A 16,492-nucleotide genomic window follows, 5' to 3' on the forward strand; every position below is an offset into this window, starting at 1 on the left:
GTGGGCCAAAGCGTAAGCGCTAAAGAGGAGTCGATAGCGTAGGTCTCTATAGGAAACTTGTGCCGTGCGCCCGCGTACGCTTTTGACTATAAAAACACCAGGACCATGCACCTTTAAAAGCCCAATATTTTCATCTCGACCATTAGGGGCCTACTATACCTCCCTTTAACCAGAGTGAACTTGCCAACTTACATACCTCATTATAAGGGTTCCAATGTAGCAATGAAGTACTGTACATACATGTATATGTATGTCACATCATCATACAAATTTCACACACACACGAAGAAAAAAAGACTGACACAAGTCTTTCACTTCCATACTGTGTAGTTGTAATAAAATGTTCTACTCCTGTCAAATAGCACATTACAAAATGTTGCTTTGAGTGTTTTTGTTTAATTTTTTTTCAGTCACTGTACTGAGTCTGTTACATTGGTATTTGCAGTATGTGGTCATAAAACTTCCACATATTTCCAAATCACCAACATTTTAAAAATCAAGGTACATGAAATCTATCAAGGCACAAAGATGCATTAAGATGACTGAGTCCAATGCGTACAAAGATATTGGAATGTTGATAATCACCATGCAATATCCTCCCCTCTGTAATGCTGTATGCACTTTTTATTACAGGAGCATAATGTATAGCATACATGCTGGCTTTGAAGACAATTTCACAAGTGGCTGAATGCACAATAAAGAACACAAAGATGGAATTAGAAATTATAACTATCCCTTTCCAAGAGACGAGTACATTGTAAGAGCGATTTCTCACCTTGAAGGTGATACACATTAATTGCACCGGGTTGAATAAGGATATAAAGGTTATAATTTGTCACATTTTTGCCATTTTATAATGATATCACCCATGGTGGGACCCCACCCCTGGTACTCTTGTTAATATTTACCTGTTTTTTGTTTTTTTGTTTTTTTTGCCTGCAACAGATGCAGATTGCTAAATATGTGCATGCATCCATTGTACATATTGGTACAATCAGGCATACATTGTACATCCTACACCATTGTACAAACTGTACATAAAGGTACAGTGTAGGCCTATCCTGCACAACTGTACACATAGGTATACATGTACTTGTACATCCTGTGGGAACACCTTACAGGGTTACAGCCCTTTACACATACATTGTATTGAAATGTGCAATGCACTGAAGGCAGCTTCAAGAGACATCTCACTGCTTAACATAAAAAAATCAAAATATATTGCATGGTCAGAGACTCCAACTCTCCCGTTTTTGACGGGAGATCTCCCGCCGAAAATCCATTTTTGCAAAATCTCCCATTCTCCCGCTTGAGATTTAATTTCTCCCGCCCTGGCTCTTTGTCTCCCGTTGGAAAGGATTTCTCACTTATTTCTATCGTATGTTGAAAAAATAAGCCTTAGATAGCACCAGAGAGCATCTAGAACCCTGGGAATTTCGCGCTTCGCACACATCAACTTGGAATCTCCCGTTTGCTAGGGGTTTCAGGCGGGAGAATCTCCAGATCAGAAGGTGCTTTGGGTTGGAGTCTCTGCATGGTTCTGATAGACAACTAATAATACACACTCCTACAATACAGTGTCAGCTTCAAAGCATACAATGTAGATCTGCTCATGGATGTCATTTACAACTGGTATAATGCATGGTCTTCACAAAGGCAAATGTTTAATACTTTCAGACTTTAAAAGCAAGAAGACTATCATCTTAGCTGGCAACTGGTTGCTGAATTAACCATCGAAATGTACATCATTTCAAAATACCACTGGCATTGTATGCAAACACATCACCAATGGAAACTGCTAGTATACAGTGAACATGTATAATGACACATGCTACTAAAAATAGCCATCAGTAGCATACACATTATTTGCCAACATTTCATTTGAGAAAGTGGTAGAATCCAGACTGCCTACACAAGCAGCGCTAGCTCAAAATCTCTCAAAAGCGGTAGAATTGACAAATATGCAGTAGGCTGTACTAAAAGTAATTTCAACATTTGGTTGTTTGAAAATGAAAAAAAAAAAAAAATGAAGGGAATGTACAGTATTTGGTGGGTGCAGAATACCATTGGATTACAAAGAGGGGCTGCTGACTCTTCCACATTCATCTCACTTTATGTCATACTTGACTGACATTGAATGCTGGCATCACACCTACAGGTGTAACAAATCGACAGAAGACTTACTAGAACAAGATTTAATTATTCCTGAAATACATACAGCCAAAACTGCCCTCCACCACACATACAAAAGCACACACAAACTAGCAAACAGACGACATTGTGACCAAAAAGGCTCTCGCACTGGACAATTTATACATGGATTCCATGTTTCCAAGTTCCTTGAGTGACTGTTAGTGATGATGAATAATGGCCTCTCATCACTACTTAAGGCTAAAGGCAGTTTGATGATAGAAGATGATAGACTATTTTCTGTGAACCTGATGCTTACATAATATGCTATCTACTTTGTAATTTCTTCAGGGATTAAATTGACAGAGAGAGACGCGTTGACGCATCTGCAGATTCCCAAATTCGTTGACAGCGCATTTGCTCAGAAGCACAGCTTTGAATGCTCTGTTTTCCCCCTGAAAATATTGGCACGATCCTCAAGTTTAGGATAGCGCTCTCTTGATCTTTAAAAATAAAAGTCTCATTCAAAGTGCAAGTCACTTTTGAGTCTTTTCTCTCTCACTTATTTGCACTGAATTTGAATGACTGGTATGGGTATGGAGGAGCGGGGCTATACCTCTCCTTTAGGGCCCATCTCCAGCGGTGCCAGTTAAGGCTGGCCCAGCTCTTGGTACCGACACAGTCAAGATTCCGTTGGATACCCATGCATAAGCAGCAAGGCCGTCATGCAACCAAAACCACTATGCATATCCCATTCAAATTTTAGGTACAGTGAAACAAGAATAAAATCAATGGGCTAAGTTTGTAAAAAAACTTATAATGTACCTCTATGGCATACTGGTCGGGAACACGTTGATATTGGCAACATCAAAGGCATGAAATGGAATATGCACAATGTACATGTATATGAAGTGTATCAAGTGTATCAAAATCCTTCAAAAATCCATAAAAATTCCTGGATCACTACAAAAATTAAATCATCTGTTCCTTGTGTCATTATCAACGTTTCCTGCAAGGTTTATTCAAATCCGTTAACAACTTTTTGCGTTATTTTGCAAACAGACAAACATACATACAAAATGTACAAACAATTGCCAATGAAAATGTAACCTCCTTCCTTGGTGGACGTGATAACACTATAAATAATGAGGATGATGAAGATGATGATAATAATGATATCAATAATAATAATAAAAGAGCAATGCAATGAAGTCACACATTTAGACTTGGTAAGGCTTCTTAGTTGACGTATTCATAGATTTCAATACATCATAAAATATTTGATGCCTATACATGCACGCAATATCTATTATAGACAAAAAAAGTAGGAAGCACAAAGCATTCTGGTATTTCATAAAATATGTCTAACTATAAAAAAGAATCTCAAAATCCCACTAAACATTAATGAGAAAAATTCACCATACAATGAAAGACAAAGAAAAGATATTTCATTAGAGAGCTTACAAAAGTTCATACATTCAGAATTACATTATATACATGTGTATCTTCAAAGCACTCTATAGTAAGTTAATGTGCATCATGCCACTGAGATGTCTGATGAAAATATCTTCTAACGGGAAGACATGGAAAGATCTGCTTGGCAAGGTATCCTTTTTCAAGAAGATTTTAAAAAATACATCAAAATAGATACTATCTTGTCAATTCAATTAGTACTTAATAGATATCGTAGACACTAATACCATACACATTTTTGTTCCTTCTTTATGAACATAATACATTTGTAGCATCATTATTTGTTTTTTATTCGGTTGACTTAAGTCAGTACAACTCTAAATTGGCAACACCTGAGCAAGCTTATTGCAATTAATAAATACCATGATACACGTGTAGCTTTCTAATAATTACACGTGGCCCCATCACCGCTCTGCCCTATTAACCCATTGAGGACAATCTGATGTTGCTATAACAGGTATTTTCATAGACACCTGCCCATTGCAAGTATACTCGGGATATAGTCTTCAACGGGTTAAAGTGACAGATACCAATGCCAAGAACTCTGCCAGAGGTGATCAGATGAAAAAATACTTTATCAGCCTTCTCTCTTTTATCTTGCCCAACTCTTGTTCAAACTTTAAAGCCTAAGATATCATTGAAGTCAGAATTCATCTTGGCTTTAGGCAACACAGTACCATGGTGTTTTCAAACGGCCCATCATATTTACATGCCCATCAAACCAATTATATCCTGCACACGACTATTGGTACATTTAAAATTTAAAAGCCCATGATTATCACGAAAGAACTTTATTCAACTGGTAGTTAGCTTTTCACATACTGTTTGCCTTGTAGGTTAAATTATTACACATAAAGTGAGACATATCATTTGAAATTGGAAAAAATTACATCTGGAGCTGTTTATTTACACCAAAAGTCAGGAAACTGTAGCTCTGTGACTTATCAAGGTTTAATGCATGGTGATGGATCATATAAGATTATTGCTACACAAGGACACTGCCACATGTCTGTATGACCTTAAGTAGCAAAATATCTCTATAAATATTATGTACATGGTTGCATGGAATGTTGATGCTGAAATACTTGAAATTTTGTCATGATGAATAAACACACCCCCCCCCCCCAAAAAAAAAGAAAGAAGAAGAAATAGAATTAGAATTAGAAATGAAAAGCATTTGTGTTTCAGCTTTAAATTTCAGAATGTAATCATCCGAAGTGCATTCATCACAGGGAGGCACTTAAGACCTTTCCATTTTGGTATCCGAGTACTTCATATATGGTCACACATAAATATTCAATCAAACTCTGTCGAGAAGTTGAGTCAGTAATGATTAAACACACTGGATGGCCTGTAAAGCAAATCCCTGTGGACAGGTAAATGTATGAATTAGAAACATTGATATTTTACTGTGTTCCCAACACCCAAGCCCTTCACAGAACACAAGTCTAGCCTCAATAAATATAGCAAACTACTTCAAGCATCTATACTGTTTGAAGTCATCTGAAATAGAGAGATCCTAAAGGAAAGTCATGCTCTTTAACTCTCAGCTTGCCCAAGTAGCAATTTTGCACCATACAATATGCACAAATCAAATAGTGTAGCAGTTGGTCTGGTATGTTAAGAGTTAAATTAAGCTGCATCAAAAAGAAGTACTTAACACTATTGAAAGAGAATCAATGGTACTATTTGTACAAAAAACCCAATGCAAGTAATGACTAAACAATGTTAAAACTCTGAGATACAGAAAGACGGTACTACGCAGCCCTCTGCCATGCTGTTCGCTGCGTTATAACTCGTCATGCATTTCGTCCGCCGTAGGACCGCTCGGTAAGTCCAGGTAGCGCGCAAACGACTTGAAGATTTCCACATCCATCTCCACAATCTCCTCGCGAGTGACGTAGCCTCGGCCCTCGGGATCAAATAAGCCAAATACCTGTCATTTAGATAGAAATGAATGGTACAAAACAAAACAAGAAAAAGATGATTAAGGAGTGGTGAGATTCTTGTTGCATAAATGCTTGTGAAATGCTTGAAACATATTATGACTTTTCAACCTAGCAAAATCTACCGGAAACAACAATTACATGAATAATTTTGTGGTGATACCGAATCCTTATGAGCGTTATGATGGCATAAACATCAATATTCATGAATACTCATAAGCTCCCACGGCATTCCCAAAACATTACCGCATGAATCAAACACACACAAAACAAAATACAGTTCTGATGAATTTAGTGGCTCTTTGGTACAAGGAATTATATTTTCCAATTTAAAAACAAAGAAAATAATAGGAATATACTAGATATTTCTGATCATAACTTTAAGAACACTTCTGGTCATGTAACAATTGGAGTACTACTGGAAAGGCATTATTTTGCTCTACGCAATGATGGAATTACCGGGTACTTTAATATGTTTAGAAAAAGATGGTGCTCTTGATAATAAAACTCTTCATTTTACTCAACCTTACTCAACAGTAACCACGAATGGTAAAATTATGATAAAAAGATACATCTCTAAACAACAGAAATATGATGGCTTCTGGGATTGACAGATTAAAGCAATTTCCTTGTCCCCCTCCCCTCCCCTCCCCTCCCCTCCCCTCCCCTCCCCTCCCCTCCCCTCCCCTCCCCTCCCCTCCCCCACCCCTTATCACTCCCACTTTATCCCCATCATCCCTGAGATGGACCACAGGAGGTATCATCTCTCTCCTCACTTCTTCTGTAACAGGATACTCCAAGGCTCTGGGCATGTCCTCCTCCCCCTCGTCTATGATGTCCTGGTAGAAGTGGTCAAAGCGTTGCATGGTCAGCTGGTTGTCCTCCCCTAGTATGGCCAGCAGACCCTCCCTCAGGGTCTCGGGGTTCATGAAACCCATCTCAATCACCTGGAGGTGGGAGAGAGGGAGGAAAGTAAGTACCCCTCCATAAACCTTGATACCAAACCTTGATCATGATGATGGTAATAACAGTAACAGTATCAGGATTAGAAGTGATAACATCTAAAAAAATATCCAATGTCTAGCAAGGTTATTGTGTCAATCCCAATGTGAATATCTTAGTGCACAGCATATCTCATAAGAGAAGTGAATCTGCACATAATTGGACAAGTGAAATATAGGTTCATAGCTTTATCCAACTGGGAAATGAGAGGGAGCTTTCACACAAAAAAAAATTTAAAAAAATCATAGGTTGCTAAATCATAGGTTGCTACATTTTGCCAAGTTTTTCCTTGAAAGCAAATATGAATGAAACCCGACAAGAACATAACACATTTTTATGGTACTACAATAAGGGTGACACTGTTTGCCTAATACCCCCATTCCACAGAGATTTTTCTCATCGGTCACTCATTGGCAGTTTGTTGCTTCCGGCCACCCATCGAAGTGTATCAGATCGCAGTCTGATGAATCCAACTTGTGTCGGTCGACTATAAGATCAGTGACAGACATGTCCCGTGTGATCCTCATCGGACGATCTTACCTCATTGGATCATCGCCTGACACGTCTTGACACTGACCTTGATAGTAGACCAACACAAGTCAGATTTGTCAGACTGCGATCCGATACACTTCAGTTGGTGGCCGGAAGCAAAGAACTTTGCTTCCGAAGAGTGACCGAAGCGAACAAAATTTGGTGGAATAGATGTATAAGGTAGCATTGCTAGTCACCTAGAGCTATATCTCCACACAAGAATCCTGTATAGGAGGCCAGAATCCCTGTCCCCTAATTTACAGGATGTGTGGGGGATGGATCATGTACCCAGGTTTGCATCATGCTCTCTTCACAGATCTGAAACAGGATCTTTAACTCACAGGAGTCCTGATTCTTTCAAGCACGGGATCCCCCTTCCAATGTCCCATCTAATAGACAAAGTGTTTGGACTCTTAGGCCCGAATTCACAAAGGTGGTACAAATGAAACCATGGTTTAAACCATGGACAAAAACCATGGAGCGCCAAGTGTCGCACGGAATATTTTGCTACGAAATCAGTCATTTCGTCGACAAAATGACCGTTTCGTTAACGAAGTTATCATTTCGTGGACGAAATGTTCAGTTAGTTACAAAATGTTGTAATTTCGTTACAAAATAATCATTTCATCGACGAAATGACTGATTTCGATATGAAATATTCCATGCGACAATTGGCGCTCCAGGGTTTTTGTCCATGGTTTAAACCATGGTTTCATTTGTATCACCTTCGTGAATTTGGGCCTTAAAGGGCAAGTTTCCCAAAATATACAGGTGGACTGAATGAATGCTGCAATACTAGTAGAACACATCAGTGGCAGTTTGAGGAAAATCAGATAATCCATTCAAAAGTTATAAAACACTTTTTTTAAGTCTTAGTGCTGCTATGGCTGGATGAGAAAACTACAACAGTTGGTGACATTACTGCAGAAAGACGATATAAAGAAAATATTTCACATGTGACTAAATCAGTTTTTATGTTTTGCTCTAGCAATCTCACACGGTGCGAAAATGTGAACAGTGTTTTCAAAATAGATTAATACCATATGGATGAACCTTGAATTTTACATTAGCGAATATCATACTTTTACATTGAACCATTTTTCAATGACAGATTGTCAAGGAGATATATGAGCAAAATAAAAACTGATTAATCACACACAGGGCCTTCAGTGACTGAGTGGCTGGGTGGTGAACATCCTGCAGAGATTTATTACGACCTGTTTTGTGTGTACTTACCTTGTCGCCCTTCTTGTATGTCCACAACACCTTGACGTCACTGAGGGCGGTATACGTGTTGATGCCTTCGCTGGTGCAGTCCGAGTCGTCGAAGGTCGGCTGAGAGGTGAAGAGGATGGTGCCAGAGATACTTCGGCCCTGAGCTCTCACCTGGTGAAGGTAGCCTTAAAGATAAAAACAGACTAGAAACTAGAAAAGTACTTGTAGTGCGCAGACGTATTAAAGCAGCTCATTTCCACCCATTATACACGCATGCTGAAATTCATCCGATTTCCCACTAGAGAAGCCTTTTGTTTCCGTCATAAGCATCAATCTAAATAGTGTCACAAATGTACACACAAGTAGTTATGTACATGTATCAAGGCTGTATGCATGGTTGTTTAATGTGTATGTACACAGGGTGACCAGATTAATGGAGAACATTCTATATGATATAGATATAGTACATACAGGCTGACCAGATCAGTGGAGAATTTTCTACATGGTATACAATGTAGCTACAGTACATGTATGCATGTGAAAGGAAATACATTATAGCTCACTCAATCTAGAATGATTTAACCCATTCCAGAAAATTCTAGGAAGTGCTGGCTGAGTGAGGCACTGCCCTTGTAACCCAATGTGATTGGTAGTTAATTTTGGCAATGATGTTATGCACATATTAGGCAGTGAGTCATCCAGGTTTCCTGGAATTTGGACTTGCTAGTATGTTCAGGTATGTGGCCCCAGGTTGGAGAAAATTACAGAATGTACTAGAAAGGGGTGAATGGATAGTATATAAGCTGGAGAAATTCTGAGGTAGGCAGAGTACCCGACACCTCTGCTCTGAGAGTTACGTCACTTTTGGCTCTGAAGCGACTTGTTATAGTCAGTCCTGTGTTACCTGCTGACCTGCTATACAAACTGTGTTTGTGGAGATAAGGCCTGGGAGACATTTTGCCTGCAGAGAATTAATTTGCCTACATTGGAGAGAGACTCCATATTTTAATGTCAATGGACATTATTACGGCAAAGCTGTGACGGGCTGGATTCCTTGCTGGACATTATAAAGTGAATCATTATTCAACGCATCAACTGGACGTGGTCATCATAACATTTGGATTCTGCACGTTTCGCTGTGGACGTATATCCTGGATTGTTACCCCGGATTTATACTGTGGATTAATGCAACCTGTGCTTCTGGAATTACGTCGGAGGAATCATTCATCGGTGCGTCAAGGATCACTCATCTGTGCATCAAACATCGTATCTGGACACTGTCAAAGGATTACTTGCTTTCAAATTTGGCTGTAAGTGATTTCACTACCGATTTATAATTGTTTTTATCGATCATTATTGTACTGATGTAAAAACTGATTACGAGTCTGTACCCACAATATCACTGTTAATAAACCGCCTGAACATCAGTTGATTTTTTCTTTTGTGCGATCATTCTCAGAGTGATTTTGGTCGTAACAATAGCAAGCAGAGCATGCACTTTAGAGTGCGTATGCAAACCTCAAATATGTGAAGCTTGAACTCCCAAGTTCGTTGACCCTAACTGAAAAAAGATTTTAAAAATCCCTCAAAAATCCATAAAAATTCCTGAATCACTACCGAAATATAATCAAAACTACAGAATAAACTGCACTCATCCCCTTCTCTCACAAACATCAACAGGAACAGCTTATTGTAACACAATTCCTACTTTCACCCAAAACTTGTTTGTATTCTGCATTTCACACAAAGCATGCCAATGAATTCTTAATCAGAAATGTGCTAATCAAACAGCATTTGCATCTTTTTCTTCCTTTTTTTTAAGTCCTCACTAGTTGTCTCACCTGCTGGTAGGTAGATGCAGTCTCCCGGATCCAGAGTTGCCCAGGTCCACTGAACCTTGGCTACATCAGGATACTTAAACATGTTGATCATATCCACATCCAAGGTGGAGTAACCAGAGCCGACAAATGAGCTCTACAGCAGGGAAGAATGATGAGTTGGAGATGATTTGTGAATCTTATCAATATTATTATGAAAACAATGAAATTACAAGTGAATATCTTTGGATGTACTACATTTTGTACAATACATTTGTACAAAAATAAGATACTCTCATCCACAAATTAATAGGAAATTCACTGAAATTAGCAGTGAGAAAAAAATTATTGTATGATAGTTTTTATCAGTTAATTTAAGACTTCTTTCTCATCTTCTTCTTCTGCTTGAACTAGATTCTAGTTTTGCACAAAGAAAATAAGCACTTCTATGGGATCCTGGTATTCAAATGAAGAAGGAAGATGTCTTCAAATCTTCATAACAGATTTGCAATATATCAGATAAATGTCACATTGTGATAATGATATAAACATCTTCAAACATATACCAGGTACTTGTTTCCAACAAGAGTTGAACATTTCTTATACCACATTTATACTACGGTCAAAATCGCGAGACTCCTCAAACCATTTCTAAAACAATTTTTACAATGATCTCTTGCCTGTTTATTCTGCCCTTTTTTTACCACGCATTATATAACCACAAACATGATTGAACATAAAAATGTGCAAGTTGTGCTGTGTTTATCAGCACCGGTCAGTCATGATGGCTGGTTTGTTTATATACATTTGTGAGAGATGACCGTCAGGGATTAACTTCCAGATTGGCCAAAAAGCCGCTTTTCGAAACTGGTAGCGTTTATACCGCAGCCGAAGGTCTGAAAACCACCTCGTGTAGGTGGTTTCAGAACCTGATTGGATCACATCCCCTTTTCCATATTGTGTCTGTTTATACTGAATTTTTTTTTTTAATTCTTGGAAATGGTAGCATTTATACTGTAGCCGAAGCTGTGAAACCACCTCACATAGGTGGTTTCAGAACCTGATCAGATCAGATCTCCTTTTAGACATTTTGTCCGTTTATACTGAGCTTCTTGTAAAAGGCTGCTCAAGGCTGCTACAGGAGGCTTCAGAACATAATTTTAGCTTCATATAAATAGGGTACAGTCACATAAAACCCAGAGCATTTTTTTTTTTTTTTTTTTTGGAAAAGGGTCACACTAATCTTTTGATCCCTGCAAGGGGGTGAATCTCTCACCTTATCAGCCATCTCCAAGTACTTGGCAAACTTAGGGTGGATCATGATGAAGTTTTTGCGGCCCGCCAGCAAGCAGTGAAGGTTGTGGTCGGCGTCATAGTGGATGACGGATGCCGTGCCCCCGCTGCTCATCCAGAAGTTGGTCTCCTGGATGTAGCGCTTGAAGGTGCCACACAGTAGACTCTTGGGCACCTTAATCAGGAGGAAATCCAGATGAAGAAGGAGTTCATTTACAGTGTATGTCTCATATATCTTGTACAATGTACATACATCATGCAATTTCAGGTCTGCCAACATTCCCACATCCAAATCCGGGAGATTCCACACAGCAATCAGGGAGATATTTGTGTGTTACATGCATTTCAATGGGCGAAAGTAATTCCCAAATCAGGGAGATTTTAATACAATGGATGTGTATTCTCTTAAAGGCATAATTTACCATTTGCATATGAAACAAAAACCCAGCATTAGTGCTTTAAAATAGTTCTAAAATGTGAGTTAGGGATAGAAACGACCACTGTCAAAATTTGAATCCGTATAATCGATGTTAAGTGTTGTTTAATACACAAAATGTGAACAATAGTTATAATAAAGATGTTTCCAGACTAAACCGTATACAGTTACGGTTTATGAAGAAAAACCCTGATATCTCCTTATATTTAAGGTTTCATTGCAAATATTTCATATGGTAGGATGTTTTATGATACAGCAGACCTACACATATGCATCAAATGTGATATCTTGAACATTTTTGAAATCACTGCTCCCAAAGGTAAACTGGACCTTTAATCAGACATGAACAGATTTTGACATTTTCAGGGAGACTCCTGCAGAATCAAGGAGACTTGGCAGCTCTGCAAATTTACCAAATGCTCCAAGCTCATGGGACACAAAAGTGTTGCTATGGTGACTGATATGACTCCCATTACTGTATCGCCTTATTCTTCCAATAGGTCTATGTAACATCCTGACAGAGTGAGACAACAGTTTCAAACAATTGGCAAGAAACTAAAGTTTTGATGCCACAACCCATGTGTTGAGTGCTAATACATGTATATACATAAACTGTACATTTATTGAACTAAGTTTCGTTTGACCGTTTACCACTGACCTTTGACCCCATGGATCAAACTTTCTCCAAATGATCACCATCATTATATCTACCTCAATTTTCATTAAAAAAAAAATACTTTAATGGCCATTTTCAAAATAATGGGGGGGCCTTGCACCGTCATCCACAAAATTGATTACGTATGGACGGACAACCCCCAAACCTGATGCCTCTGCCGAGACTTTACGACATATGCGTAAGAACAGATTGTGGACCAATATTCACCTGTATGTCTGGCCTCATCTCATCGGGTAGAACAGTGACGATGTACCAGTCTTCTGTCTTGTAGCCGTCGAGGAATGCGGAGATTTTCATCCGCTTCGATCTTACTGTTCGGTCTTCCTTCTTTACTTCAACCAAGACATCCAGGTCGCCGTACCTTCACATAAAATAATATGAAAACCTCAATATTGTCACTGACGTAGATTGCATCTTGATCATTCAAGTTACTATTACAAGTGTTTGCACAAAGATGAAAACGTTTCAAGTTTTACTATTGAATGTGATGCTAGGGTATATCAGTGCTGCCAACAAACAAACACTGAAATCAGGGAGGTCAGGCAGACCAATCAGAGAAACGCTTGTGTGTTACACGCGTCTCCATCAGCAAAAATAATTCACAAGTCATAAAGGATTGTATAGTCTCTTTCAAAGCCTTTCTGTTTATTTATATCCAGGGAGCCTCCTGCTCTGGTGCATGAATAATGTCAGTTATAACCATGTATGGGGCACAAATTTCAGTATAAGTTTTGGTTGACCCACCTCAGCAATGAGAAAAATTATCACTTCCTCTTTTGGTTATGCTGAGTGCAATGGAACACATGACTGCAGAATACATTACCATAAGGATCACCTACTAAAAGAATTAAAGAAGACTAAAGATTGTAGAAGTATCATTATCCCTTTTGCACAGGACATGAAATTTTACATGGTTGAAGCATAATGACTTCTAACATCATGCATAAAAGTTTACCTCTGCTAGACACAGATATGAACTACTCAAGAGATCCAATTAGAATATCACTTTAAGATATATTTAAAAAAAATTGTCATGCCTTACTAATTTTGAAATCCATACAGAGGCAGAGGCCTCCCCCATCCCCCCAAAAACAGAGAAAGTGCTTTACTTTTCTCGTAGGTATTCATCCGTCCACTTTTCAATGGCGGGCGACTCCTGGACTGCCTTCCGATAGACGAGGGGCTCGCGGGTCCTCACGTGGTCCTCCCAGAAATGTTTGGGGGAGAGAGGCTCTCGGTATTCCTTGACTCTACTTACAGGCTTTTTTTGGTAACCTTGGGAACATAAAAATGATGATAATAATAATGATGATGATGATGACGATGACGACAATAATGATAATAATAATAACAATAATAATGATAATAATAATAACAATAATAATAATGATGATAATAGTAATGATAATAATAATAATAATAATAATAATAATAATAATAATAATAATAATAATAATAGTGATAATAATAATAATAACAATAATAATAATGATAATAATAATAATGATAATAATAATAATAATAACAATAATAATAATAATGATAATAATAATAATAATAATAATAACAATAATAATAATGATAATAATAATAATAATGATAATGATAATAATAATAATAATAATAATAATAATAATAATAATAATAATAACAATAATAACAATAATTGTAATTATAATAATAACAACAACGATTTTACAAAGTCAAGATGAGAGGAGATTCAGCATAAGGGCATAAGACAGCTTTTTGGGGTAAATGTTTTCAAAAGAAGTGTATGGCCTACAATATGCTTGATTGTAAACTGTGTTTATGGCTATGGCAGTTGGTAATTTCATTCACAGTGGAATCCAGCACATGTGCATATTTGACAGGGTAAGCCAGGTAACATTAGAACTGATAATGACAATATTTCAATGGACATTTACATGGAAGGTGTGAACAGACTAACATGCCATTTTACAAACTGGCTCTGCAAGCAGTTCAGTATGGCCTGAATTCAGGCGGCAATTATATACACAATAATGAGAAGCAAAACCACAGAGACATTGAAAGAGAAATTGTATGAAAATGGGCTTAGAAACAGAAACATCAAAACAGACAGACAGACAGAGAGAGAGAAAGACTGAGAAACAGACAGACAAGCAGAGAAAAAGAGATATAAAGAAGATAGATATACCCAAAGAGAGATGAGGATGCAGAATCAAACACATAGAGAGAAAGAGAGACAGATGGAAAAATATACCCAGAAGAGGGAGAGGAGATAGGGGAGTATATGGAAGAAACACAAAACCATAGGACAGAGAAGGTACAGAGAACAAGAGAGTGCTAGAAATTCACAGAGATTCCCAGCAAGATTCCCAGAGAGATTCAAACATATTCACAGATTCAAACAGAGATTCAAGCAGAAATTCACAAAGAAATTCAGGGAGAAATTGACAGAGGGATTCAGAGAGAGATTAACAGAGATTCACAAAGAGATTTGCAGAGAGATTGACAAAGAGATGAACAGAGAAATTCATAGAGAGATTAACAAAAAGATTCACTGAGGGATTAACAAAGACATTCACTGAGAGATTAACAAAGAGATTGACAGAAATATAAACACATCTAATACAGAGATAATCACAAAGAGATTTGCCAACAGATTCACCACCATAAACTTATCACCCATTATTCCTATCATAATGAACCTTTCCTAAAAAATTTCATCAGCATTCATGCAAAACTTTTCAGGTCATATCACTTCAATAACAAACAAGTTTACAGGGGGGGGGGGGGGGATTGGGGAGGGAATCTGGTCTGGGAAAGTAATACATTGGTAACTGACTATACATCATATACCGTTTTGAATAAAAAGAGAAGTCTCAACAATGATCAATAACAATATAAGAAAAGAAAAAGTAACACTTGTAAATGGTCAAGCATACCAAATGGCCGTAGATGACCAGTGGGAATAACGCCGTCTCGTCTGTACTGGACAACGGGTGGGAATTGTACATTCAGCTTGTCGTTCTTTGGATAGGAGACCTTTGCCTCACAGGACACCGCTGCCAGCAACACAATGGCAGCTAGAAATAACAGCACATCTAAGAACGTTTCCATAGTTACATGTATCTGCAAGAAAGGGAACATACAATAAGTTTTTGGTTGGGTATTTTCTGCTGAAAACATGCACTGCTAAACTTCATACTGTAAAACACGATATTATATATTCGCGGCATGAAATGTTTGCGAATTGGAGCTGGCAGTCTATATCATGGCTTGAAATTTTTGCAAATTTCCTCTGGCATTCAGTAAAAGGAGAAATTTTTGCGATTCATTAATTTTCGCTTTAATATTTCGCACTACTTCAGGCTAGCGCAAATTCTAAAACCCGCGAAAATATCTCCACAATTTTCTCTGCACATTTAAAATGGGTTGACAATCATGCAATATGAATTCAAGAACCCGCGAATAATATGTTTTTGAGCCACTCAGGGCGAAAAATTAATCACACGAAAATACTGACGTTCACAGTAGTGTAGACAAGAACTTTCAGGTTCATTTTAATTTCGGGAATCATGGCTCTTGTGAAATTAAAATGCACACAAACGTTCCTCATTTTACAGTATATGGAATTCACTTACCTGACATCCACTACACAAGCCTCCCCCCCCCCATAAAAAGGAAAAAATACAAACAAGCAGTTAAAATACAAACAAAATCAGAGATGGAAAAACACACTTCTCTATACTTCTGTACATTGCTGAATACTTCTGTGGGCAGAAAATTGAAATTGTTTCTGACAGAATGCACTGGCATAGAAAGGCACAATTTTGCAAAGCAAATAAACTCCTCCCATAGTCACTCACCTCTGTCCTGGTTGTCTGTATACCTGCATTAAATCCCTTTTGAACAGCCTCCAAACTTTTGTTGGAAGTCCTCCTGTGGACAAAAGGCGAAGAAATATATCATATATGATCTCCTTGAGGCG

The 16,492-nt window shown here is 37.9% G+C and overlaps 1 protein-coding gene across 1 annotated transcript; it reads right to left on the minus strand.

Annotated features, from left to right (window-relative positions):
- Window positions 1–5,345: 5,345 nt before the first annotated feature.
- LOC140230265 (tRNA wybutosine-synthesizing protein 5-like) lies at window positions 5,346–15,621 on the minus strand. The gene is made up of 8 exons (XM_072310442.1): window positions 15,447–15,621; window positions 13,629–13,794; window positions 12,727–12,880; window positions 11,391–11,582; window positions 10,139–10,271; window positions 8,319–8,482; window positions 6,326–6,496; window positions 5,346–5,539 (listed from the first exon to the last, which is right to left on the minus strand). The coding sequence occupies exons 1-8, from the start codon at window positions 15,619–15,621 to the stop codon at window positions 5,393–5,395; spliced, it is 1,302 nt and encodes a 433-aa protein (XP_072166543.1). The 3' UTR covers window positions 5,346–5,392.
- Window positions 15,622–16,492: the final 871 nt, after the last annotated feature.

This window comes from Diadema setosum, chromosome 6 (genome assembly GCF_964275005.1).
Source record: "Diadema setosum chromosome 6, eeDiaSeto1, whole genome shotgun sequence".
Lineage (NCBI taxonomy): Eukaryota > Metazoa > Echinodermata > Echinoidea > Diadematoida > Diadematidae > Diadema > Diadema setosum.